This window comes from Protopterus annectens, chromosome 7.part0, assembly GCF_019279795.1.
Source record: "Protopterus annectens isolate FY-2018-M chromosome 7.part0, PAN1.0, whole genome shotgun sequence".
Classification (NCBI taxonomy): Eukaryota; Metazoa; Chordata; order Ceratodontiformes; family Protopteridae; genus Protopterus; species Protopterus annectens.
In genome coordinates this window covers 812,482,760-812,508,012 of record NC_056739.1, presented here as the reverse complement: position 1 = coordinate 812,508,012, position 25,253 = coordinate 812,482,760, and the positions used below count along the sequence as shown (strand labels likewise).

Here is a 25,253-nt window from a genome sequence, read left to right as displayed (position 1 = left end):
CTAACTTGTACAATTATCAAGTGTGTTGTGTATATTTGTCACAAATTGTTGGACACTTAAAACTGGGATAGGTTTATAAAAATTGGTGTCATTTAGCATTTCATGCATTTTTTGATCATATAGTACCTTGTCCAAAATTACTGTAGGGCCTCCTTTATCTGCAGGCCTGACGGATGTATTTCTATCATCTCTAAGATCCTTCAAAGCTTTAGCTTGCCTTATTGTTAAATTGTTCTTCCTGGTATTGGAGTGGTTAACACCTTTCAAAGTATAAATGTCTTTCTCCACTATCTTACTGAAGGCATCTAATAAAGGATGTAAATTTGGAACATAAGTGCTTGGCTTCTTTAAGAGTCTCTCAAAGTTACTTGATTTATTTTCAGCATATAGCATTTTTAATTGTACATTTCTTATGAACAACTCAACATCCAATATTGTGTCTGCTACATTGCATTGTTTAGAAGGAATAAAATTTAAGCCCTTATTTAAAACCCCTAACTCAAATCTACTTAGGGGCCTGTGTGAGAGGTTCAAAACTAGGTCATTTTCTCCCACATTTTCTTTAGCGCTGGTTCTCTCATTTCTGTTCCTGAGGCCTTTCTCTTCTGCCTCCCTCTGCTCATTGATCGATTTCTCCCTCTGCCATTTATCTCGGCTATGGGGAAAGGGCTATATACCTCTGAATTTGAACTATTAGGGGGTAGGGCAGATGTCTTACTATGAACTACTGGATCATTTTGGTTGTGTCCTAACCTATTTTTAATCCCTAAGTTCAACTGAACGTTATTCACTAGTGATTCTGTCTTTCGTGCTGTGCTGCCTGAAATAGGGCTTTTAGATATATTAGCATCAGCAGATTCAATTAATACAGTTTCATTAGAAATATCATTCTTTACTCCATCTGGGTTAGTGACACAGCCATTATCAGAGGTAGTATTCAATGGGAGCTCTATTTAATTACCAATTAAAACAGTACTGTTTCTGTTAACATTAACATTGTTGAATGCTTTTCTATTAACACTTTTATTGAAATTACTAAGTCCTTCTTGTCCATTCCTGTTATTCTTAGGCCAAGTAAAGACTTGGTCATGTTGAAAATCATACAAGTCTCTAGATAATTTATGCTTCTTTTGTTCCATAAGTCTTTTTTCGTAGAGACAAACACTATCAGTTAGGCGATCTAACAGCGGTTCTATAATGCTGTCATGAAAACCGCTATACAGATCAAATTGTCTCTTTTTAATACTTTCTTGTAACTTAAGTTCTTCAGGCAGAAAAAATTAATTCAATAACTTCATGTAATTCAAGCTCACCTCAATGTTCATCTGCTGCCAACGATAGAGGAGCTCTGGATATGCGTTGCCTGTTGTCGGCATTTTAAGGATTCTAAGACCCCTCAGTATAATTTTCTTCTGAATGCAGACTTCAAAGTGGAATCTCTGCATTTGTAAGTGTTTTAATTCAAGTAATTCGGATTCCATTGAGGTTAGGGTATTAGTTATAGTCTCATAATCCGTACTGTTCAACGCTTCACCTTCGCTGGCCGTTACCAATTCAAGTTGAAGTAACGGATTGACGTCACAAGACACACAATTCTGTAGACGAGGATGGGTCGTTCTTTTGGATAACGTACTAACAGGATTATAAGGTAATTCAATATTACCATCAACTGACTCCGCCATGGTTAAGCTGTGGTGTTTAAATGAAACCAAGATAAGCCAAAAAGTAAAAACCACCACCACCAGCAAAATCACGGACCTGAACTGAAATGAGAAAAAGTCTAGCATGTAACTGTAAAAATTCTTTCGTTCAGGATGCGGCCAAGTGGACAGTCTCTCCAAACCAAAATTGCTTATAATGGCACCGTCTATTCAGACCTGGTAGCAAAAAATCCAATACATAAAACACTTGAAGCAAAAGTCTATTCAGACCTCAAAATGCTTTTCATAAGTCCTTCAACAATCCACATTCGGAGCTTATTATAAACACGGAAACTTTATTTAAAACAAGAAAAGGTAAGTGCTTTCGCTATGTAGCTTTGTCATACCATCATCTGTCTGCATAAAAGACAGCTATATATACCCATTACTAAATCAAGTTCAATTAACTTGTCAATAATTCAATTATACATTTAAAGAAGTACACGTTTTATAAGTAGAAAAAATTTCTTCATATTTAAAAATACGTGCTCATAAAATGCATATTCATAGGAATCAATAAAAATTCATAAGATAATAAATAAAATATTAACATATCATAAAAAATATACATAAATACAAGGTATTTACGTGGGAGAGGGCACATGTTCTTACAGAACATTAAATTTGATCTGTATAACGGTTTTCATGACAGCATTATAGAACTGCTGTTAGATCGCCTAATTGATAGTGTTTGTCTCTACGAAAAAAGACTTATGGAACAAAAGAAGCATAAATTATCTAGAGACTTGTATGATTTTCAACATGGCCAAGTCTTTACTTGGCCTAAGAATAACAGGAATGGACAAGAAGGACTTAGTAATTTCAATAAAAGTGTTAATAGAAAAGCATTCAACAATGTTAATGTTAACAGAAACAGTACTGTTTTAATTGGTAATCAAATAGAGCTCCCATTGAATACTACCTCTGATAATGGCTGTGTTACTAACACAGATGGAGTAAAGAATGATATTTCTAATGAAACTGTATTAATTGAATCTGCTGATGCTAATATATCCAAAAGCCCTATTTCAGGCAGCACAGCACGAAAGACAGAACCACTAGTGAATAACGTTCAGATGAACTTAGGGATTAAAAATAGGTTAGGACACAACCAAAATGATCCAGTAGTTCATAGTAAGACATCTGCCCTACCCCCTAATAGTTCAAATTCAGAGGTATATAGCCCTTTCCCCATAGCCGAGATAAATGGCAGAGGGAGAAATCGATCAATGAGCAGAGGGAGGCAGAAGAGAAAGGCCACAGGAACAGAAATGAGAGAACCAACGCTAAAGAAAATGTGGGAGAAAATGACCTAGTTTTGAACCTCTCACACAGGCCCCTAAGTTGATTTGAGTTGGAGGTTTTAAATAAGGGCTTAAATTTTATTCCTTCTAAACAAAGCAATCTAGTAGACACAATATTGGATGTTGAGTTGTTCATAAGAAATGTACAATTAAAAATGCTATATGCTGAAAATAAATCAAGTAACTTGAGAGACCCTTAAAGAAGCCAAGCACTTATGTTCCAAATTTACATCCTTTATTAGATGCCTTCAGTAAGATACTGGAGAAAGACATTTATACTTTGAAAGGTGTTAACCACTCCAATACCAGGAAGAACAATTTAACAATAAGGCAAGCTAAAGCTTTGAAGGATCTTAGAGATGATAGAAATATATCATCAGGCCTGCAGATAAAGGAGGTCCTACAGTAATTTTGGACAAGGTACTATATGATCAAAAAATGCATGAAATGCTAAATGACACCAATTTTTATAAACCTATCCCAGTTTTAAGTGTCCAACAATTTGTGACAAATGTGCACAACACACTTGATGAATTGTACAAGTTAGATATAACTTATTTAGATATATATAATTTTCTTTTTGTAGAGAGTCCAACTATACACATAATCCAAGGATTACCTAAGGTACATAAGGATTTAAATAATCCACCCATGAAACCAATTGTTTCTGGCCGTGGGTGGGTCACCGAACCCCTTTCTATGTTAATTGAGAAAACTTTGAGACCATTAGTTGATTCAAATATGTTTATTTTAAGGGATTTGAAACAGTTCCTGTTAGATCTATATGAAGGAACAGAATCATTACCCGATGACCTTGTATTTACAACGGTAACAATGGATGTTAAGTCACTATTTACTAATATTCCGAATGAGACAGGAATTGAAAATGTTAAGCTATATTTAAATAGACATTCAAATACATTGGAGAAACATATAGACTATATTTGCTTATTACTGGAGCTGGTCTTAGAGAATAATTTTTTTTGTTTAATCGACAATTATATTTACAGAAGGATGGCATAGCTATGGGCACTTCGTGTGCCAATCGCTACGCCAACCTGGTAATGGCATTATGGGAAGAGGAAAAGCTTTTTCATCTAGAATTATATCAGAAATGTATTTGTTTTTATAGACGTTTTGTTGACAATTTGTTCTTTTTATGGACTGGTAACATAGAAGAGCTACACCAATTTTTTATAGAAATTAATTCTTTGACTTCTTATTTGAAATTCACTATTACCAATTCCAAGGATGATATAGCGCTTTTGGATGTCTCAATTCATCGCTTGGACAATGGGAAATTAAACACGGGTGTACATAGAAAATCATGTTATAAAAATTACACAGGGATAGTATGCATCCTTATCACATCTTTTCCAATATTATCAAAGGGCAGGCCATAAGAGTATCAAGATTAAATCCTTTACAAAGTAACTATGAAGCAGACTTGAAAGAGTTGAATGGGAGACTGGTAGCACGGAAATACAAATCAACAGAAATAGAAAAAGGGTTTTCAGATACACAACATATTAGGGAGAATAAAGCATGCCCCATATTTTCTGCAAGGGGCAAGAATACATACATTGAGAAAGAAATAGGAGAAATCAATAATAAAATACAGCAGAAAGTAAATATTTTATACTCAAGATATAGGATCAATTAAGAATGTTATTTACAAACATTGGGATATATTAACTGTGAATCCCAAAATTAAGGAACTGGTAGGTGAACAACCGCAGTTTGTATATAAGAACAAGAAAAATCTGCATAGATTACTATGCTTTCCAAATAACAGAAGAAATGACATAAATAAAAATGTATTTGGAACTGAACCGTGTAATAAATGTACTTTCTGCCCTTATATTTCTAACACTAGTATGTTTGTGCACCCTAATACTTCAAAAATTTTCACGTTTAATATTAGGGCAAATTGTGATACAGAACATTTAGTGTACTTAGCTGTTTGCACAGCATGTACTGCATTTTATTTCGGAAAAAACGATAGAAAATTAAAAAATAGAATTAGGGAACACATATATCAAATTAGAGTTAAATCTGAAGATAATGCACTCTCCAAGCATGTGATACAGGAAGGACCTATGCATCATTTTAAGTTTATGGTCATACAGATTAATGTACCCAATATTAGAGGGGGAGATGTAAGAAATCAAACAGAATATAATTGAGACTGACTGGATCATTAGGATGCAAGCTCATATCCCTCCTGGTTTAAATGAAAAAATACCATTGAAACCCAGTTTTAAAAGGGAGAAGCATTAAATATTAAATATCAATGACTTCAGATTCTTAATAAACAAATTTTGTGATCTTTTTATATAGTCCCCTTTTATTTATTTTTTATAGATCTATGAAAAGGCTCTAAGAATTTAGTGTTCTGTAAGAACATGTGCCCTCTCCCACATTTATACCTTGTATTTATGTATATTTTTTATGATGTTAATATTTTATTATTATCTTATGAATTTTTATGGATTCCTATCAATATATATTTTATGACCACACATTTTTAAATATGAAGAAATTTTTCTACTTATAAACGTGTACTTCTTTAAATGTATTATTGAATTATTGACAAGTTAATTGAACTTGATTTAGTAATGGGTATATATACCTGTCTTTTATACAGACAGATGATGGTTTGACAAAGCTACATAGCAAAAGCGCTTACCTTTTCTTGTTTTAAATAAAGTTCCATTGTTTATAATAAGCTCCGAATGTGGGTTATTGAAGGACTTATGAAAAACATTTTATGAGGTCTGAATAGACTTTTGCTTCAAGTGTTTTATGTACTGGATTTTTTGCTACCAGGTCTGAATAGACGGTGCCCTTATAAGCAATTTTGGTTTGGAGAGACTGTCCGCTTGGTCGGATCCTGAAGGAAAGAATTTTTACAGTTACACACATTGTAAAGTATGTTTGTCCACCTGTTCAGCTGCATGCAACAGATCTTGCATTTCCTTGAATTCAGACTGTTCAGAATGTGTGCTCATTTTTTGTTTTAATTGAGACATTAGGAATTGCTGATATTTCAGCATGTGAAACTGACAATTTAATGCTCTCATAGCCACAGTAGCTGAGGTGTATATCTTCTTTCCCCATCTATCTAGGGCTCTGAAATCCCTTTCAGAGGGTACTTGATTTTTAGCCATAGAAGCTTTAGCCCCTTTGGGACCCTGGGAAATTGTTTCTGGATCAGCCACAGAGCTTTTATAAAGGAATTTGTGTGAGTCAGGTACTCTGTAGTATCTGTCTGGTTTGGCTGGAGCAGGCGGTAGAGAGTCTGGATTTAGACTAGACTCTAAGTAAACATCATTCACAATGTCTAAAACTGGAGGGATAGCAAGTGGTCTGTGCTGGGGTAGTAAAAGGAACTCTCGGAGCCTTTTCTTTGACTCAGAGTAGTCCTGTCCTTCCCAGTGGAAATTTTCCCTCATGGTGTGTAAAGTTTCCCCAAAGGAGTAGTCTTCAGGGGGAGATGCTGAGGGAATAGAGTCTTCAGCATCAGAGTCTTCATAAGGGGGAAAAGCGTAATCCTGTTCCTCAGAAGAATCTGAGGAAATTGAAACTTGGTCAGAGGAAGCATAATCCACCCCTTGTCTTGGTCTTTTATCTGGAGGGGGATGGGAACCCCTGATTAGGGTAATCAAATCTTCAGCTATCTTAAGCATCTGTTTCTTAGACATAGGGCCTTGAACTGTAGACTGATGTACAGTCTTTTTTGGTTTTAATGGAGTTTTAAGCTTAGCATAAGATTTAATGGTTAGTGTAGTCGGTCTGAAGACACCTTCTGCAACCGAAGGTGTTTCTACTGCACCGGGATCTCCTTCTGCTCCGGTGTTGGAAGGGCCTAATGAAGATGGCTGTGACGGCCTAGTACACTCCGCTGGAGAATTCGCAGCTGTCTGGGGTTCCAATTCTGTGGTCGTCAGGGGCTGCGTAGGTGCCTCACTGAAAACCGGAGAACCGGCGACAGGCCCAGCAGAGGCCTCGGAGTCTGACTTGGTCCTAGGCTGCCTGTCCTTATCCTTGCGTTTTTTATGCATGCCAGTCGTCGGCTGCTCCGATGGCATGATATAATTAAATTTCCTACCAAAGTAATGTGCGAAGTCAAAACGGAGTTTGATAGTTTGTTTATTAAACCTAGCACAAAACCCACAACCTGTGACATTGTGGTCTGGGTCTAGGCAAGGAATACAATAAGAATGGAAGTCCTTATGAGGTATTTGCTTCCCACAAGAAATGCAATTGTTAACTTTTTTCTGACATCGGACTGAGGCAAGAAAAGGTTTCCCAATGGGGTACTTAGCTTTATTGAAGACTTCGGACTGAAATTCGATTCGAAAATCTCAGGTGTCGGCTGACCGGCACTTGCGAACTGCTTCTGCTTCGGGCACCGCACGGCAAGAAAGACTGGAGAAAATGGTGTCAGATGCCTCTTGTATACCCCTGGCGCACTGATGTCAGGGAAGAAGTGACAGTAACCGATGCCGGACCAAGACTTTGGAACTCTGGCCGACCGTGGGACCGCCTGACGGCTGGATAACCCAAGTGTGATGACTGCAGCAGGGTAACACGATAAACATCAAGAAAGAGTATACAAATATCTTGGAAGAGATGAAGTGCCAGTGATACAGCATGAAAAATAGCAACAAAGATCAGTAAGGTAAATTTTAGTAGACTAAAATTAATACTTGACTGCTTTGACATCTAGGAATAACATTCAAGCTACAAATAAGCTTGCACTTTGTTTTACCTTACAGCTTTTGGGGTGATTGGTTACAAAAAAGAGCTGGATAAGCTTGATAGGAAAACAAGAAAATTGCTTCATACCCATCAAATGATAAACGAGAATCGACATTTGCAAAGATTATAGATTTCCCTGGTCTGAAGGAGGCATGGGTCTCTCCTTGAAATCGACTATTCACATAGGTCAGTGATTGTGGGACTGCATACATATTTATGGATGTCACCAGATCCAAACATTAAAAGTTTTAAAATATGAACAAAAAAATCTAAAATTACTTCTTTGGTTATGTTAGCAGAAGCCTTTAGGAAACAAGCAGGAATGGAAATCCATCCAAATGTGGATAAAAATCCGGTGGCAACATAAAGTGCAAAACATTAAAAAAATATATATAAAGAATGGAATCAGGAAAAAAGAAAACATAAATGGAAAAAAACACAATTACAGCAAGTAGTATAGAGGTATAGAGGTCTACTGGAACAACTGCATCTTGACTGAGAGTTGACATGCAAATGTCTAAGGTGAGCTGAATCTGAACCATAAGATGAAAAGGTAATATTGGCAACCCAAGACTGTGGATACATACTAGATGTTTCACAAAATTCATAGAGGTCTAGGAGATACAGACAAAATGTAGGTTCTGAGGTACAGAACTACAAACAGTTACACATCTTGTTGCAGGCTGCATTACACTTGTAGCTGAATGTTTGTGAGTATACTGAAAGATATAACAAAAGTAGCAAGGCTGTTACACTGGAGACTTTGTAAACATTACAACATAGAGGTAGCTCAGACACATTGGAAACATGAACTGCAAAGGATTGTTGACGAAGATGAATTCATGATTATGTGGGATCATCCCATACCAGCAGCTCAGAAGACAGAAACTAACAAACTAGATATTGTTGTTCAAGAGAAAAAGACAGAAGTAGCATTGATTATTGAAACTGCTACACTCCGTGACTAGTGTCTTTATAACGTGAAAGATGTACATTTGTAAAATATAAAGACATGCAAGCAAAAACTAGAGCAATGTAGTATAAGGATACACAGACAGCACTAGTTGTACCAGGAGCAAATGGGCTAATAAAGAATAGTACAGTTTTGTACCTAACATAAATGTAGATGTTAGAGTGCTCATACAGCTGCAGTCATAACAGATGGATGGGGGTTATCCTGCTGTCAGGCAGGTCCTCGGTCGGCCGAATTCCAAAGTCTAGGTCCGGCGTCGGTTGTCGTCGCTTCTTCCCTGACGTCAGTGCAGCAGGGGTATAAAAGAGCCAGCCAACGCCATCTTCTTCAGTTTTTCTTGCCCCAGATGTCAGGTGCCCCCAGAAGGAAGGCAAAACATAAACTTATGTAATCATGCAATATAGAATAATCAAAAAACAGTAGTTGCAAGCAAATACACTATAAAAGAATACCCCAAATAGGTTGTATGAGAAGGTGTATGTCATAAGGCCTGTCCTAAGAGGCGATGGAGGGGGGGGAAACCTGGACTGCAGCTGTATGAGCACTCTAACATCTACATTTATGGTAGGTACAAAACTGTACTATGTTCATTGTGCATACAGCTGCAGTCATAACAGATGGGTAGAATCCCAAAGCTAAGTAGGGGTGGCAGGCACTAAGTGGAACTAGGAGGAGCAAGGATGCCCTGCAAGACAGCTGTGGCAAATCCCGCTCTAGATTTAGAGTAAAGTGGAAGGTGATAGTGTTTGGAGAAAGTGTGCACTGAACTCCAAGTGGCTGCTTCCAAAATGTCCTTGGTAGGAACCCCCCTGAGGAAAGCTGCAGAGGTAGCTGTGGCCCTTGTGGAGTGGGATCTGATGCTTGAAGGCACAGCTTTTCCATGAAATGAGTAACAAAAGCGTATGCAGTGGGATATCCATTTTGAGATTGTCTGTTTCTAGATAGCCTTTCCTTGAGCACCTGTAGCATAGGACACAAAGAGTTGCTCGGATTTCCTGAATGGCTTTGTCCTGTCCAAATAATAATGAAGTTGTCTGTGAATGTCCAAGGAATGCAGTAGTCTTTCCCCTTTGTTTTGTGGGTTAGGGTAAAAGGTAGGTAAGTGGATAGTCTGATTCAAGGCTACACTGGATACTACCTTTGGCATAAAGGTAGGGTTGGTTCGTAAGGAAACTCTGTCCTGATGGAAAATGATGAAAGGTTGCACAGCCATGAGGGCCTGTAGTTCCGAAACCCTGCGTGCTGAGGTGATGGCCAGAAGGAAGGCGGTTTTCCATGACAAGTATTGTAGTTCTGTTGAAGCAGCTGGCTCAAATGGAGGAAGGGTCAGTTTTTCCAATATGAAGTTGAGGTCCCAAGCAGGGACTGGTGGTTTCCTTGGGGGTTTTATATTCTTTGCCCCTCTGAGGAACTGTCTTAAGAGAGGATGAGAGAATAAAGGAGGATCTGTGTTGTATTGTGCAGAAATGGCTGAAGCGTGGATTTTGATGGAGGAGAAGGAAAGTCCACTGTTTAACATCTCAGCTAGGTACTGTAAAATTTGAGGTAAATTTATTGCCCAAGGATTCTGGCCCTTTTTCTGATTCCAGGCACAAAATCGTTTCCATTTGGCGGAGTAGACTTTTCTAGTAGAAGGTCTTCTGGCCTCCAGGATGACATCCTGCACCTCCTTGGAGAGGAGGGTCTGTTGGGTTATCAAGGGATTCTCCATGCAGCTGGATTTAGGGTTTTCAGCTCGCTGTCAAGAGTTTTGAAGTTGTGTTGGGACAACAGAAGAGGCACTAGAGGTAGGATCCATGGTGGGGAATGTGTCAGGCTCTTCAGGAGCGGATACCAGTGTTGTCTTGGACAATCTGGAGCAATGAGAATCATTTTCGGCCTCTTTGCTCTGGCTTTTAATAGAACTTTGGGCAGCAGAGGAAGAGGCGGAAAGGCATAGACTGTCAACGTTGTCCAATTGAAAGAAAGTGCATCCACTTTCCAGGCCTGTGTATGATAGGTCCTTGAACAAAATTTTTTCAATTGGTAATTTCTGTGGGTAGCAAAGAGATCTAATGTCTGGCTGTCCCCAAACCCGAGTTATCTTTGCAAAAACTTGAGGATGCAACTTCCATTCGTGTGGATCTGTCATATTTCTGCTTAGGCTGTCTGCCAGTGTGTTTTCCTTCCCTGGCAGGAATTGTGCCTGAAGTTGGATTTGCAATTCCAGAGCTGTGTTCCATAGGGTCATGGTTGGTCTGCACAGGGGGTATGAATGAGTTCCCCCCTGTTTGTTTATGTACCACATCACTGTGGTGTTGTCTGTCCTTATCAATAGCTGGCCTGGATGCAGTAGGTCTTTGAAGGCCATAATAGCATTTTGCACTGCTAGCATTTCCTTTTGGTTGATGTGTAGGTGCTTCTCTTTTTGGGACCATTTTCCCTGAATGCACTATTCTGTCATGTGTGCCCCCCAGGCGTAGTCCGAGGTGTCTGTTGTGATGATTTGAGTTGCTTGAGGTACGCAGAAAGGAAGACCTATGTTTCTTTGGCATGCTTGAGCCCACCACAGAAATTCCTTTTGAAGACATGGAATGAGTGGTATAATTGTTTCCAAACTGTGGCTGTGTTGAGACCTTAAGTTTTTTAGGTACCATTGAAGTTTCCTCATATGCAGCTTTGCACATGGGATCAGAAGGATGCAAGATGCCATGAATCCCAGAGCCTGCAGGACTTTCCTTGCAGTCAGCCTGGTGAAGGTTGCCATTTTGCTGAAGTATTGAGATAGTTGCCCTTGTTTGTCTGGCATGAGGTAGGCCATCTGGGTGGTTGTATTCAAGCTGGCACCCAAAAAAATTATTCTTTGAGAGGGTATTAAGTTTTGATTTCTTTTTGTTGACTGTGTATCTCAGAAAGTTCAACAGTTTTATTACAAACGCCAGGTGTTTCAGAAGTATGTCCTTGCTGTCCGCTTGGATCAGGCAGTCGTCCAGATATGGGTATATTTGTATTCCTTGAAGTCTGCAGAAGGCAATTACTGATGCTAGGCATTTCGTAAACACTCTGGGCGCAGTAGATAAGCCAAAGGGCAATGCAAAGAACTGATAATGGGTTGAACCTGCAAGAAATCTGAGGTATCTTCTGCAATCTTGTCTGATAGGGACATGCAGGTATGCCTCCTTGAGGTCTAATGTTACCAGCCAAGACTCCTTGCCCAGCATGGGAAGAAGCTGCTGTAATGTGAGCATCTTGAATTTTGGTACCTGTAAATATGTGTTTAGGATGGATAGGTCTAAAATAGGTCTCCAATCTTTGTCTTTCCTTGGTACCAGGAACAGTCTGGAATAAAACCCTTGACCTTGTTCTTTTGCAGGTACCTCTTGAATAGCTTTCATGTCCATGAGAGCTGAAATTTGTTTTTGTGCATCTGCCCTTTGATTTTGTGGCAGGTTTGGCATGCCTCTCATTTTTGGAAGGGTGTGAAAGTGGAATCTGTAGCCTCTGTCTATAATGTCCAGAATCCATTTGTCTTTTTTGACAATATGCCAATTTTTTGAGAATAATGCCAGTTTTCCGCCCAAAGGTGCTGCCATTAAAGCTTTGCTTGGCAGGTAAAGGGGGAAGTCATTGTGTCTGCTTTCTGAATGACTGTGATCTATGTTCTTCACCTCTTGGGGTTGGTGCTTGCCATTGTCTGGCTCTGAATGATACTGAGGTTGCCCTCTACCCCTCGGGCGTCTGTATCTGCCTCTTTGAGGTCTGTCCGTGGCTGGAAAGGACCAATTTTCTGAAGGCCAGTTTCTGCTGAAACATGGAGGTTGTACCTGCAGGAAATCTTTCACTGTTTGCATTGATCTCGCTTTTTCCTCCATTTTCTTTAGTACCTCCCTCAGCTTTAACACCAAACAATACATCATTTTGAAGAGGTGCATCTAGTAATTTAGCTTTGACATGATCTGGTAAGGTTTGCTCTTTGAGCCAAGCATGTCTACGTATGACAGAACCTGTAACAGCAGCTCTACATGAGGCCCCTAAAGCATCAAAACCACACTGCAAGGTATGTTTACCCACTTGCTCTGTACCATGCAACAAATCCTGCAACTCTTTTAAATCTAGTTGTTCTGGTTGTGTCATTTTGCTTTTCAACTGAGATAACAAAAACTGTTGATACTTTAACATATGAAACTGACAGTTTAATGCCCTCATGGTTAAAGTTGCCCAGGTATACACCTTTTCCCCCACCTTTCTAAAGCTCTGGAATCTCTCTCTGAAGGTAATGGGTTTTTAGCAGTAGAGGCCTTAATTCCCTCGGGACCCTGTGAAATAGTTTCTGGGTCAGCAGTATGGCTTTTGTATAGGAACTGGTGTGAATCAGGAACCCGGTAATACCTGTCTGGTTTAACAGGAGCTGGAGGTAAAGAATCTGGGTTGAGACTGACTTCTGTGTACACATCATCTAATATATCTAAAACAGGAGGGATTAGCCAGGGGCCTATGCTGGGGGAGCAAGAGAAAATCCCTGAGCCTTTTCTTGGAATCTGAGTAATCTTGACCTTCCCAATGAAAGTGTTCCCTCAAAGTATGCAGGGTTTCCCCAAAAGAGTAGTCCTCAGGGGGGGAGACCGAGGGAATAGACTCCTCTGCATCAGAGTCTTCAAAAGGAGAATAGGTATAGTCCTGGTCCTCAGAATGTTCAGAGGTAATAGAGGCTTGATCTGAGGAAGGGTAGTCTTCCTCTAATCTGGGCCTTTTGTCCGAGGGGGGTTGAGAATCCCCGATAAGAGTAATCAAATCCTCAGCCATTTTGAGCATCTGTTTTTTAGGCATGGGGCCTTGAGAGGGGGTCTGAGGTCCCTGTTTTTTAGTTTTCATGGTTGCTTTAGATTTTGTGAAAGCTTTAATAGAGAAGGAGGAAGGCCTGAAGACACCTTGAGAAATGGCAGGCCTGTCTAAACTCTGAGTTTCCCCACCAAGAATGGCGTCGGTATCTGTAGTTGGAATGGGGACAGAGGAGCCTGCGACCTCGGGTACTGAAGACATCGGTAATGAAGTGTCATCGGTACTCAGGGACTGCGTAGGCGCCTCGCTGAGAACCGGTAGTCGGCCTTAGCGTGGTGTCAGTAGAAGTCGCGGACCTCGTATGTCAGTCCTTATCTTTGCGTCTTTTACTCAAAACTGGAGTCGGACTATCCAACGACATAATATAATTAAATTTTTTACCAAAATAGTGAAGGGCGAACTCCGCCCGACGCTTAATAGTGCGTTTGTTGAACCTAGCACAAAAACGGCAGGCCGAGACGTCGTGGTCTGCGCCTAAGCAAGGAATACAGAAAGAGTGGAAATCCTTATGCGGTATTTGCTTCCCACATGAAATGCAATTATTAACTTTGTCTGACATCGATCTGAGGCAAGAAAAGTTTCCCCATCGGGGTACTTAGCTTTCAAGAAGACTTCGGCTGAAATATTTTCATAAATCTCAGGAGCTGGCCGACCGGCACTTGTGAACTGCTTCTGCTTCGGGCACCGTGCGGCAAGAAAGACTGGAGAAGATGGCGTCGGCTGGCTCTTTTATACCCCCTGCCGCACTGACGTCAGGGAAGAAGCGACGACAACCGACGCCGGACCTAGACTTTGGAATTCGTCCGACCGAGGACCCGCCTGTCGGCAGGATAACCCCCATCCATCTGTTATGACTGCAGCTGTATGCACGAAGAACATCATCAAACATATCTAAATATGTTACTGATAAAAGTAACCCCTTATAAACTGCAAAAAGAGGAAATTCTTGGTATACTGCAGGTGCTGAGAAGAGCACTTGTATCAAACGTGAAAGACTGAAGCAAAACTGATATCATGAACTTTAATTATGCACAGACTTAGGAATTGGGTTCATTCTTATGTTATGTAAAAACCTAAGCAACCGGAGAAATTAAACCAAGGCTAAATTAAATTTAATGTTGGATGCCTGCACAACACTTATGCATGAATCCCAGACTTTGAAGGTTAAGACTTATTAAAAGGTGCTGACATGACACTAAAAAATGAAAACTATTTAAACAGAGTGGTCAACCTCAACAATTGTTCTGAAGACTAGTCTTGCAGTCTTTTACTAATTTCTCCTAAATTTCTAACAGAAAATGTAAAAAGCACTTACCAATTTCTCGGTTGAGAATTTTCTCCTCTCGGTTCCCTACTGGTTCAATTACCTTCAGGATAGGCTGGAACAGCCTAAGGTCACAAAGCCTGCGTGTTTCATCATAAAACTCCTCTCTTTCTGCCTCCTGGGTTACCCCAACAAAAATGTAGGATGATTCTTCCTAGAAGAAGAATAAATTAAACAATTCTGTTAGACGACAAGGATTAAAATCTTTTTTTCATCCCTTGAAATCTCTGAACAAATCCTTATAAGATCAGGAAAGGGAGAACTACAAATAAGTAGCATTACAACTGTGTTAAAGTACTCAAGGTACCAGCAGAAGTTTGAACAGTAGAAACACTACTGAAGGAATTCATAACCTGAATGGAAGTGACTAGACATTAATATTGGTCGTTCCCAGAACTACGCATTAGGCAGTTAAATGGGGATCAGTGGTTTGCAGTCTTCAGCTGTGTTTATTACAGGAAGCATGGCTATATAAAAGACTATACTGCATATACTACTATGTGCTTACTTTGCTGCTCAAGAAAGATGCAGAAATAGCCAGCATACCATGAAATGTCCCCAGGGAAGGTCGAAGGTCAATGGAGTCTTAAAAGCTTAATCCAGCAAATGCAAAACCACAAAAAAAGGTAAAATAGGCAAGATTTTATCAAATCTCCAAAATACAATTCCAACCGAAAGACTACGATTGATACAAATTAACTGATAATGGGTACATGTTTTTCAAACAGAATAATCTCAGATTCCATAAAGTCTGAAACATATATAGTGCTAAGTGTATATAAACTGACCACCAGATTCAACTCTGAGCACCAAGATTATAAGGGGGGGGGGGGTGCATGCCCTTTAGCAATTATTCTATTAGTCAGCATTTCCTATCACTGTGGGTTTGCTCACATAACTGCACTCTGCTCAGTATAAAGTTTACTATGCAGAAATTTATAACATGAACAGAATGTGAAGAACACATTCAAATCCCTGAAAAGTCCATAACATGCACTGCACAGAATACAAAACAAATTCTGTTCTCCTAGACTGGATGCCCAATATGGAGTGAAGCATGAATAGGAGCCAATTACATACTTAAACTATGTTGCAACAGTACAGTAAACCCTAATGGGGGTGTTGACTGTAGCACCACTGATTTCCTGTCTACTTTCTAAAAACAATGCAAATTGTCAGTGAGAATCTAAATATAAAGGAGTTCTGGATTTCCATACTCTTTATACCTTTTCTCTTAGCAGTGTTTCAGCTATGTGCTAGCAAAGTCAATAGAAGGCACAGTGGGAGTAGGACTAGGATGGGGACAACAATAAATCCTTGCAGGACCTCAGTATGAGGAAAGAAAGGATTAGATACAGCAGTGCTGAAGAACGCTTAAAACCAATTAAGTGATTTGAGAAGCCTGCATAAAACAAACAAGAGAATGTCATCTATCAAAAAGGCACATTTAAGATCAATGAATATGAGAAGCCCATTACCAGTGCTTGTAAAAATGTGGTTCGTAACCTGAAAAAAGGCAGTGGCAGTGATAAATCAAAATCTAAAGCCATGCTTACCACAATAAAATAGATGTCAATCCTGCATGAAATTGAGGATCTGCCTAAAAACCCGAATTTTAGGAAAGGGCAGAACATAAGTAATGGGTCTACAGTGTTGGCAGAAAGATGGATTGCTGGTACTTGGCTCACCCATTATTTCCACCCACACCAAATTACAGGTACTACACTGACAGACAGCAAATGTAAGAAAGAAGGGCAATACAAGGGATAGTAAGAAAAAAATGCAATAAAAGGGATGGCTTTTCAATGAATTCTAGGGGCAGGGATTCAGAAATCACTGTTGTCTTTACTGTGTTTTATAATGTTCATGCCAACCTTGTCAGCTGCTCATGCAAGTTTAGTATTTTTCCTCCTAGAGGGATTAAGGTCTTGTGATTTCAGTTCTTTGACAACTGTTTTCTGTCAGGATTATTTGAAACACAGAAGTGCAAGCTTACCTCTGACAAGACACATCATGATAAGTAACTTGCCAAGTTATCTTCAAAATTAGTGCATTTGTACTCCCAACAAATGACCCAAAGTCACTAAAAAAAGTTTAATTTGCTACGTTTGTTTGTGTCTTTCGGCTTTTCCCGGTTAGGGGTCGCTACAGCGGAACTCCGGGCCGCTAATGATTGGCAGTAGATTTTTATGTACTGGCTTGCCGGGCCTAACGCACAACCTTCAACGAAGGAACACCCATTCATGCATGTCGCTACACAGAAGACACTCTAACTGAGAATCGAACGGTCAACGTCTAACTGTGAGGCGACAACGCTACCACAGTACTTTAATTTGCTATGTAAAAAAAAAAAAAAAATCACTGAAAGAGCTTTAAAGGCAGTACATTTCTTACAACACATATTTGCCTCTCACAAAAATGAGTTCTAATATTTTAAGTGTTCTGAAGACCATAGATAACCCAATGTACAAGCAGTCTCTGACCAATCAGAATTCAGCTAACATTAACAGAATACTACAAATGTCGGCAACCCATGGCCGCAGACTGTTCTCATTTTGATCACCTATTAATTTATGTGTCTCACAAAGCAGTAAATCAGTCTGCTACTGTGAGATGTGAGTAGAAGCATTTTTGCTCACAGCTCCTACTCACATCTCACAGTAGCAGACTACACTTCACTGCATACTCCATGTCCTACCAATTACAGACCCCTCAATTAAACGCCACAATGAGAGGGATTTACACTGTAACACTGGCAACTCGAGGTGGCAGTGATTTTGGTAAGAAACTGCTGTTAATACAACTGTGTTGCTTTTCTTGGACACAGCAGTTCTCCAACTTGTGCCATGCTTCACAGTGCATGTTTGGATTCTATATTAAATATCGTTCCTGCTGCTCCCACCGTATGGAAGGTGTTTGTCATTTTCCCAAGTCATTGGATCCAAGGCTGTTACAGGTTGTAAATTCAACTGTAGAAGGCTAGCCATGCTTTAAAACTGCAATTTGAAATAACATTGTCTCCGCTGACTGCAGTAAGTCACATTAAGAGCTCAAGACATGAAAAAGTGGAAACTGATTGCATTTTTATTGGGGGGGTGCTCGTTACATTAAGGCAGTGTCAATCACTCTTCATAATTTTCATTCAGCTGATGCTTTTTTATGTTGATATAGACTTCAGTACTGTTGCCATGAAGACACTCTGACACTAGCCCTGCAGAGTTATTTGTAAAAGCATTTTTAGCAAGCCACAAAAGATCTTCTTAACACTAATATCATAGTGGCCAAAGCACATCAATACAAGAAACAAGAATATACATGGGAATAACTGTACTACATTCCAGCTTACTTATGGCAGATTCAGTTGTATGTTCTCTGTCTAAGTCCATTATCAGTAGATTTTTTTTTTTGTTCATCCAATATGAATAATTTTTAATACAGGTATTTCTGTCTATTAAACAGATCATTGCCTCATCATTAGCCACCAAATGTAACACACCAGGGGGATAACTTCTAAACATGGACACCTTATACTAGATTTGGCTTTGAAAGCTAACTGTGGGGGAAGCAATGTTAAAACAGCAATAAGGTACAATGGAGGTTTGCTATATATCACTCAATGCTACAACAGGACCCTGATAAGTTTTAAATACTAGTGCTTTTCTTACCTTTGTTATTACAGTCCTTTATATCATGTGGTAGGAGGAACAGTGACTCTGAATTGTTCGTAGATGTGTGAGGTGTGTCCAATACTGAATAAAGGCCTGGCACTCAAAGAATAGATGTGTAAAATCTTACCATAACCATAGATGTCCTTCTCTTCTATGCTGCAGTATTCCTTACTTACGGGTTGTATTCTATCGACCCGACATCTGGCTTGTATACAAAAGCTTCAAGCTACTGTCTGTATGTGGGACATCGCACGTAGGCTCAGGAAACGTCAACCATAAAAGGGACATCCACACATACCATCCTCAGAAAAAAGTAGCCCCATGAGGAAACTCCAAAAGGAGGGCCAAAGAACAGTCACCCAAATAAAGAGCAAGATGTAGGGGAAGGCAGGTGGGATAGAATACTGCAACATAGAAGAGGAGGTCATCTATGGTTATGGTAAGATTTTACACAACTATTCTACGTCCTTCTATTCAATGTTGCAGTATTCCTTAGATATGGGAGAGTGAAAAAGCTAAAAAGGAACCTACGGAGGGGATGAAACAAAGAGAAATTAGGTAGAAAAAAATTCCAGAAATCCATGCAGGACTGCTCTGGCAAAACCTTCTCTGGCCCTGGAAAAATTATCCAGCTTGTAATGTCTTGTAAAAGTATGAACAGATGACAAAGTGGCAGCTACCAGAATGGATTGTGTATCCAAACACCTGAAGAAAGTTCCCGAGGATGGAACTGATCTAGTGGAATGGGCTTTAACCGAAGAGGGTAATGCACTCCCATGAAATTGATAAAAAAAAAACCCCAAAAAAAACAGAATGGCTTTAAAAATGCATCAACAGACAGTTTCTTAGAAACAGGCAAACCCAGAGCCATGGGATGAAAGTACACGAAAACTCTTATCAGATTTCTTGACAGACTTAGTTTTGTCAAGACAAAAACTAAACTGTCTGTGCACATCTAGGGAATGCAAAATTCCCTCACTAAGAGATTGAGGATATGGGAAAAAGGCAGGTAATTGGACAGCTTGATTTAAGGAAAGGTCATTGACCACTTTAGGCATAAGATGGATAAGCTCTCAAAGAAACCCTGTCCGGAAGACTAGGAAAGGTGGTGAAGCCATTAATGACTGGATCTCAGAAAACCTTCTGGCAGAGGTAATGGCTACCAGAAACATTATCTTCAAAGGGCAAAATTTCAGAGACGCTGAGGCTGCTGGTTCAAAACAGGCCCGAGTCAACTTCTCCAGGACAAAATTAAGATCCTAAGGAGAAGGAATCGGTTTCCTGGGAGGATTAATATGTAGGATGCCTTTTAAGAAAAGTTTAACTTCCAGCCTGGAAGCCAATGGAGGAGTTAAAGGCAGGCAAGCAGACAAGGCGGAGCAGTGGACCTTAACAGAAGAAAAAGAAAGGGGCTGTTGCGTGACTCGCACAGGTAAGATAACACCAAAGGAATATCTACCAAAAAGGGGTCTTTTTTCCTTTTTTAGCACCAGATAGAAAATCTTGTCCATTTGGAAATGTAAGATTTTCTAGTAGTGGGTTTCCTGGCCTCCCGCAAAACCCTAAGCATGTCCTTAGAGAATAGGTGCCTAAAAGGAATCAAATGTTTATCACCCACAAGGTCAGGTGAAGAGCTGACAAGTGCGGGTGAATCAGAGATCCCTTGTCCTGAGTGAGTAGGTCCATCCAGTGAGGTAACCTGTAGTGATGGCCCTTAGGTAATTGCAGAAGAAGGAGGAACCAATGCTGTCTTGGCCAAAAGGAAGTCACTAACAAGATTTTTGGTTTGTCCTGTAAAATTTTCAGTAGAACTTTCTGAATCAAAGAGAAGGGAGGATGCATAAAGAAACATCCCATTCCATGAAAATGACAAGGCATCCACCTTCCAAGCCTGAGGGAGAGGGACCCTGTCACCGAAAAGAGGAAGTTGTCTGTTCTGAGGAGAAGCAAATAAATCCATCTCTGGAGTACTCATCGGGGAACTAGATCCAGGAACACATCCTGTGAAGCATCCACTTGTGGGATGGTGTCACAGATCTGCTCAGTGTCTGCCACCCAGTTCTGAGCAGAGGGAAGGTACACTGCATGTAGTGAGACCTTGTACTGAATAGCCAACTCCCATGCTTTGATTGCTAGGCAACAAAGAAGATGAGATTTTGTACACCCCTTCTTGCTTATGTACCAAAGGACTGTAGTGTTGTCCGTGAGAATCTTGAGGAGTCATGGAAGAAGCAGGGGATCTAATGCCTGTAAGGTTAGAATCAAAGCCCTCATTTCCCTGATATTATGTGATCTCTCCTCTCAGCAGGTGATCATAGTCCCTGAACCTCTGTGGAAGCAAATATTGCGCCCCATCCTAAATCTGAAGCATCTGTATAAAGTTCCCGTACTGGTTGAGGAATTTGAAGAGGTAAACTAGGATTATGATTGAGTTGCTGCATCCACCACCCTAGCTCTTTTTTCAAGCATGGAAGAAAGGGAATGACAGTGTCCAAGGGATGAGCATGCTGGGGACCAGACAGTTTTTGGAAACCACTGGAACTTCCTCATGTGAAGTTTTGCAAAGGGCAACATGGGGATTGTAGAGGCCATGAACCCAAGAAGTCTGAGGAATACACTGGCAGTGATGGAAGAAAGAGGTAGAACAGATGCCATAAATGCTGTGAGAGAAAGAGCTTTTTCTGAAGGAAGAAATATCATCATCAAATCTATTCTGACCCCAAGCCTTGTAGAAAGGGAATAGCTAGATCCAGGTGTTGAAGCAGAAAGTCTGGACTGCTGGTTAGAAAAAGCAGGTAATCTAGGTAAGGGTACAGTTGAAGAAAGAAGGCAATACCTGGGGCCAGACACTTTGTAAAAACCCTGGGAGCAGTAGAAAGACCAAAAGGCAAGGGAGAAAACTGAAAGTGGCAAAAACCCACTGAGAAATATAAGAATTTCCTGAAGTGAGGGAGAATAGGAATATGCAGGAAAGCATGCTTTAGATCCAGCGAAGCTAAAAAGGCTTGAGGAGACACAAGAGAGAGAAGAGACTGTAGTGATAGCATCCTGAAAGAAGGCACCACCAGGAAGGTATTCAACTTTGAGGGATCCAGAATGGGTCTCCAAGGACCCTCTTTTCTTGGAACTAAGAACATTCTGGACTAAAATCCCTTTCCTTGTTGATTTGAAGGGACTTTTTGAATGGTGCCCTGTACAGAAAGCTGAGCTAGCAGCTGAGGAAACAGAAGTAGTAGGTCTGAGGGCAGTTGAGGAATCCCCTGAAAGGGGAGAAAAGACTTCCAAGCCATGAAATAGCTGTTTTGAATAATGGATATCACCCAGGAGTCCTGGGTGATCTTCTTCCAGGCGGAAAGAGAAAGGTGAAGAGACAGAGGGGTATGACTTGGACTTTGGAGGTGGACGTCACAGAGAGCCTGGTCTGGACTGAAAGGGCCACTGAGTAGATGGAGCAGAAGTAACTGTTTTAGACCGAGGAGGTCTCCTAATAGGTCTATGTGGCTGAGAACCCAAGGGGGCTGGAGAAGAGGAAGAGCTGGAAGGTTTCCTAATAAAAATGTTTTAGCAGGAAAGTTCCTATGAAATTTAGGAACTGGAGAAACTAACAGGTGCTTTAAGTCCTGGAGCTCCTTACCTTTTTCTTTGAGAGTCTTAAAGAGCTCTGCAGCAGCAGCAGCTTTTCTAGAGAGACTAGAATTATCCAATGGAGCATCAAGCAGTTTTGCCTTGATGTAATCTGGAAGAGCCTGTAGACGTAGCCGACAGCATCTCCTCAGTACAGAAGCTGCAGACCTGCAGTAAGCTTCGATAGCATCATACTTGCATTTACTGGAATGCCTAGAAACTTGTGAGGATACAGCTAAAAGAGAAAGAGCCAAGGACTTAACTTCTGAATCTGGCAGTTGAGACAGAGCCTGAAAAGCTTGGGATAGCAAAGCTTGAGAATACCTAGACGTACAAGTCTGGTAATTAATGTCCCTGATTGCAAGGGTTGAAGAAGTGTAGACCTTCTTACCTAACCTCTCTAAAATTTTACTTTCTTTGTCTAAAGGGAGTAATTCTGTAGAAGGCACAACCCGAGAGGCTTTGTCATAAGTGATGGATACTAGAGCTCAGTCGGTTGAAGGATATTTAAAAAGAAATTTTCAATCCTCAAGGGCCTTATAGAAATGGTCAGGTCTTTTGGGAGATGGTGCCTGTGAATCTGGGGTTTTGGAAGATGAAGCAAAGGCATCAAGGAAGGCTGGAAGCACTGGAGGGACAGCTGCAGGTACAGGGGCCTCCACCTGAAGCCAGTCATAGTATCTCTTTTGTTTCTCTGAAATTTGAGAAGAATCCCACTTAAACAATTCCCTCATCTTATTAATTGTCTCACCAAAAGAGAGTTCTTCCATGGGCAAGTCTACTCAACTTGACTCCTCTTCTGGGGAAGCATACTCCAAGGGGGAAGGTTATCTGGGTGGAATATGCTAAGGAGTCTTCATCAGAGGAAGACCCCCCTGAGTCAGAATCCTGGGCTGGGATAGCAGAGAACGATTCTTGAGAACTCGATGGCAGTACTGGGGAAGATGAGAAGCTGAAGCCGGAGGCCTGAGGGCCATCAAGGCTTTAAGACCGTGAGAGAAAATTTCCTAGTCTGACATAGGGGTAGAAGGTACTACAGAATGTTTAGTCTTTTGTCTCTTTTTTAGCAGGTCTCTCTGATGCAGGAGCAAGGTCTGACATAGGCCGAATGGCCGAAGCTTCTTGTTGCAAGGAAACTGAAGCAGTTAGTAAAACCAACACAAACTGGATAAACACAAAATTACCACAGCAGGTAGCTGCAGAACACCAGATGATTTTCAAAATTATGAAGGCTACTTGAAGAATATTAAAAAAATATTTATTAAAACCATAAAATGTACGAGTTAAGCACTTTCATTCCAGTTGGAACTTCTTCAGAACTCATTACTACATTCTACTCTGTTATTAAATACATTTACATTCAAAAACACACTCAAATCAATTAACCAATGAGTTATCACAAAAAATTCAGATACTTTAATTTTAAAATTGAGCTAATAGATAATGCCTCATTGAGACCAAGGTATTGGGTTGCATTTAATTTTAACTGCCATTTTAGCTCACATGCCTCAAGATGTTCGTCAACTACCCAACCCTGTGCATCTTTCACAATTTTAGTTATAGATAAAAAATGAAAAACATGACCCTAATTAGAGCTCAAATGCTTAAAAAGGGCATTGGTATTCTTTTGTTTTTTTATGTCCTGTAGATACTCGTATATGTTGCGTCTTTCGGCTTTTCCCGGTTAGGGGTCGCCACAGCGGACCTCCGGTCCGCTAATGATTGGCAGTTGATTTTTACGTGCTGAGTTGCCAGCCCTAAAGCACAACCTTCAACGAAGGTACGCCCATTCACGCATGCCTCCACGCAGAAGACGCTCTAGCTGAGAGTCGAACTGGTCAGCGTCTTACTGTGAGGCGACAACGCTACTGCAGCACCATATATGATCCCTTAACCTCCTTGAGGTCTTCCCCACATAAAATGCGGGACATTGTTGACACTGAGCTAAATACGCAACATTTTTGCTGCTACAATTATATTTACCTTCTACCCTGTACACAAATTCACTAACTATGAAATCAGTTCCACACTGAATGTGTGGACACTGGGAACATGCACCGCACTTTTTCATTCCTGCATTTGCTATATATTTCTCTTCCACTCTTTTTTCTAAACATTTTTTAATTGACTCGCCTTTCCTGTAAACAATTGTAGGTTTGCTGCCCAGCTTTGAAAAAGCATGTGCATCACCCTTAAATACATCCCATTTTTTTCTCAAAATTGCACATATAGCTTGACTGTCCGAATTATAAGTGGAAATATTTATTTTTTCTCTATTGAGAGTAACTCTCGACTCAACAACCATGATTTGAGTTTGTTCTGTATTTTTATTAGGGTTACCACACCGAAGTATGGGCATAAAATAAAATTTTTTCTCTTTTAACTAAGGCCTCCTTTTGGATGTCTTCCAAAAATTCCAAGAGATATCCCTCTTCTCATAAACATGCTTATCACAATTTCACATTCTTTTTGGAACATGTCATATTCTGACACCATTCTCGCAATCCTGACAAGCTGTCCCTTAACAACTGACTTCTTTTCATGTAAGGGATGCCAGCTTGTATAATGTAGGTAAATATTTGAGAAGGTAGGCTTACGATAGATAGTAGAAACAAATCTATCATTCACCACATCTTTACTTATTTCCACATCCAAAAAATTAATTTTATTTTCATCCCAGTGTGCTGAAAACGTTAAAAAAATCCACTGTGTTATTAATGTATTGCAAGAATTCGTTCAACCTGTCATGAGTACCCCTCCAGGTGATAAAAAATATCGTCCAGGAAATGGGTGTACATGACTCAACATTGTTGGTATTGACTATTGAGAATATATAAATCCTCCCATTGGACCATAACATAATTTTCAAATAAGGGGGTGCATGCTGCACCCATTGCAACACCAGTAGTTTGCCTATAGTGCTGCCCCTCAAAATATAGGAAGTTGTTTCCTAATACCACTCCATCAGGTTTACCATGGCATTAACTCTCCAATTTTCAACTTGTAAACAATGAATTGTTCTCCAAACCACTGTAAGCCAATTTGGTGGGGAATAACTAAAAATAAACTCTTGACATC

General features: G+C 40.1%; 1 protein-coding gene across 1 annotated transcript in view; it reads right to left on the bottom strand.

The window, feature by feature from the left end:
- LOC122806104 (phosphatidylinositol 4,5-bisphosphate 3-kinase catalytic subunit alpha isoform-like) overlaps positions 1-25,253 on the bottom strand; it is an 835,043-nt gene that overhangs the window by 323,606 nt on the left and 486,184 nt on the right. Inside the window, exon 4 of the mRNA XM_044076341.1 lies at positions 14,875-15,037. Within this exon, the coding sequence (XP_043932276.1) occupies positions 14,875-15,037 (163 nt within the window). The remainder of the gene's footprint in view (positions 1-14,874; positions 15,038-25,253) is intronic.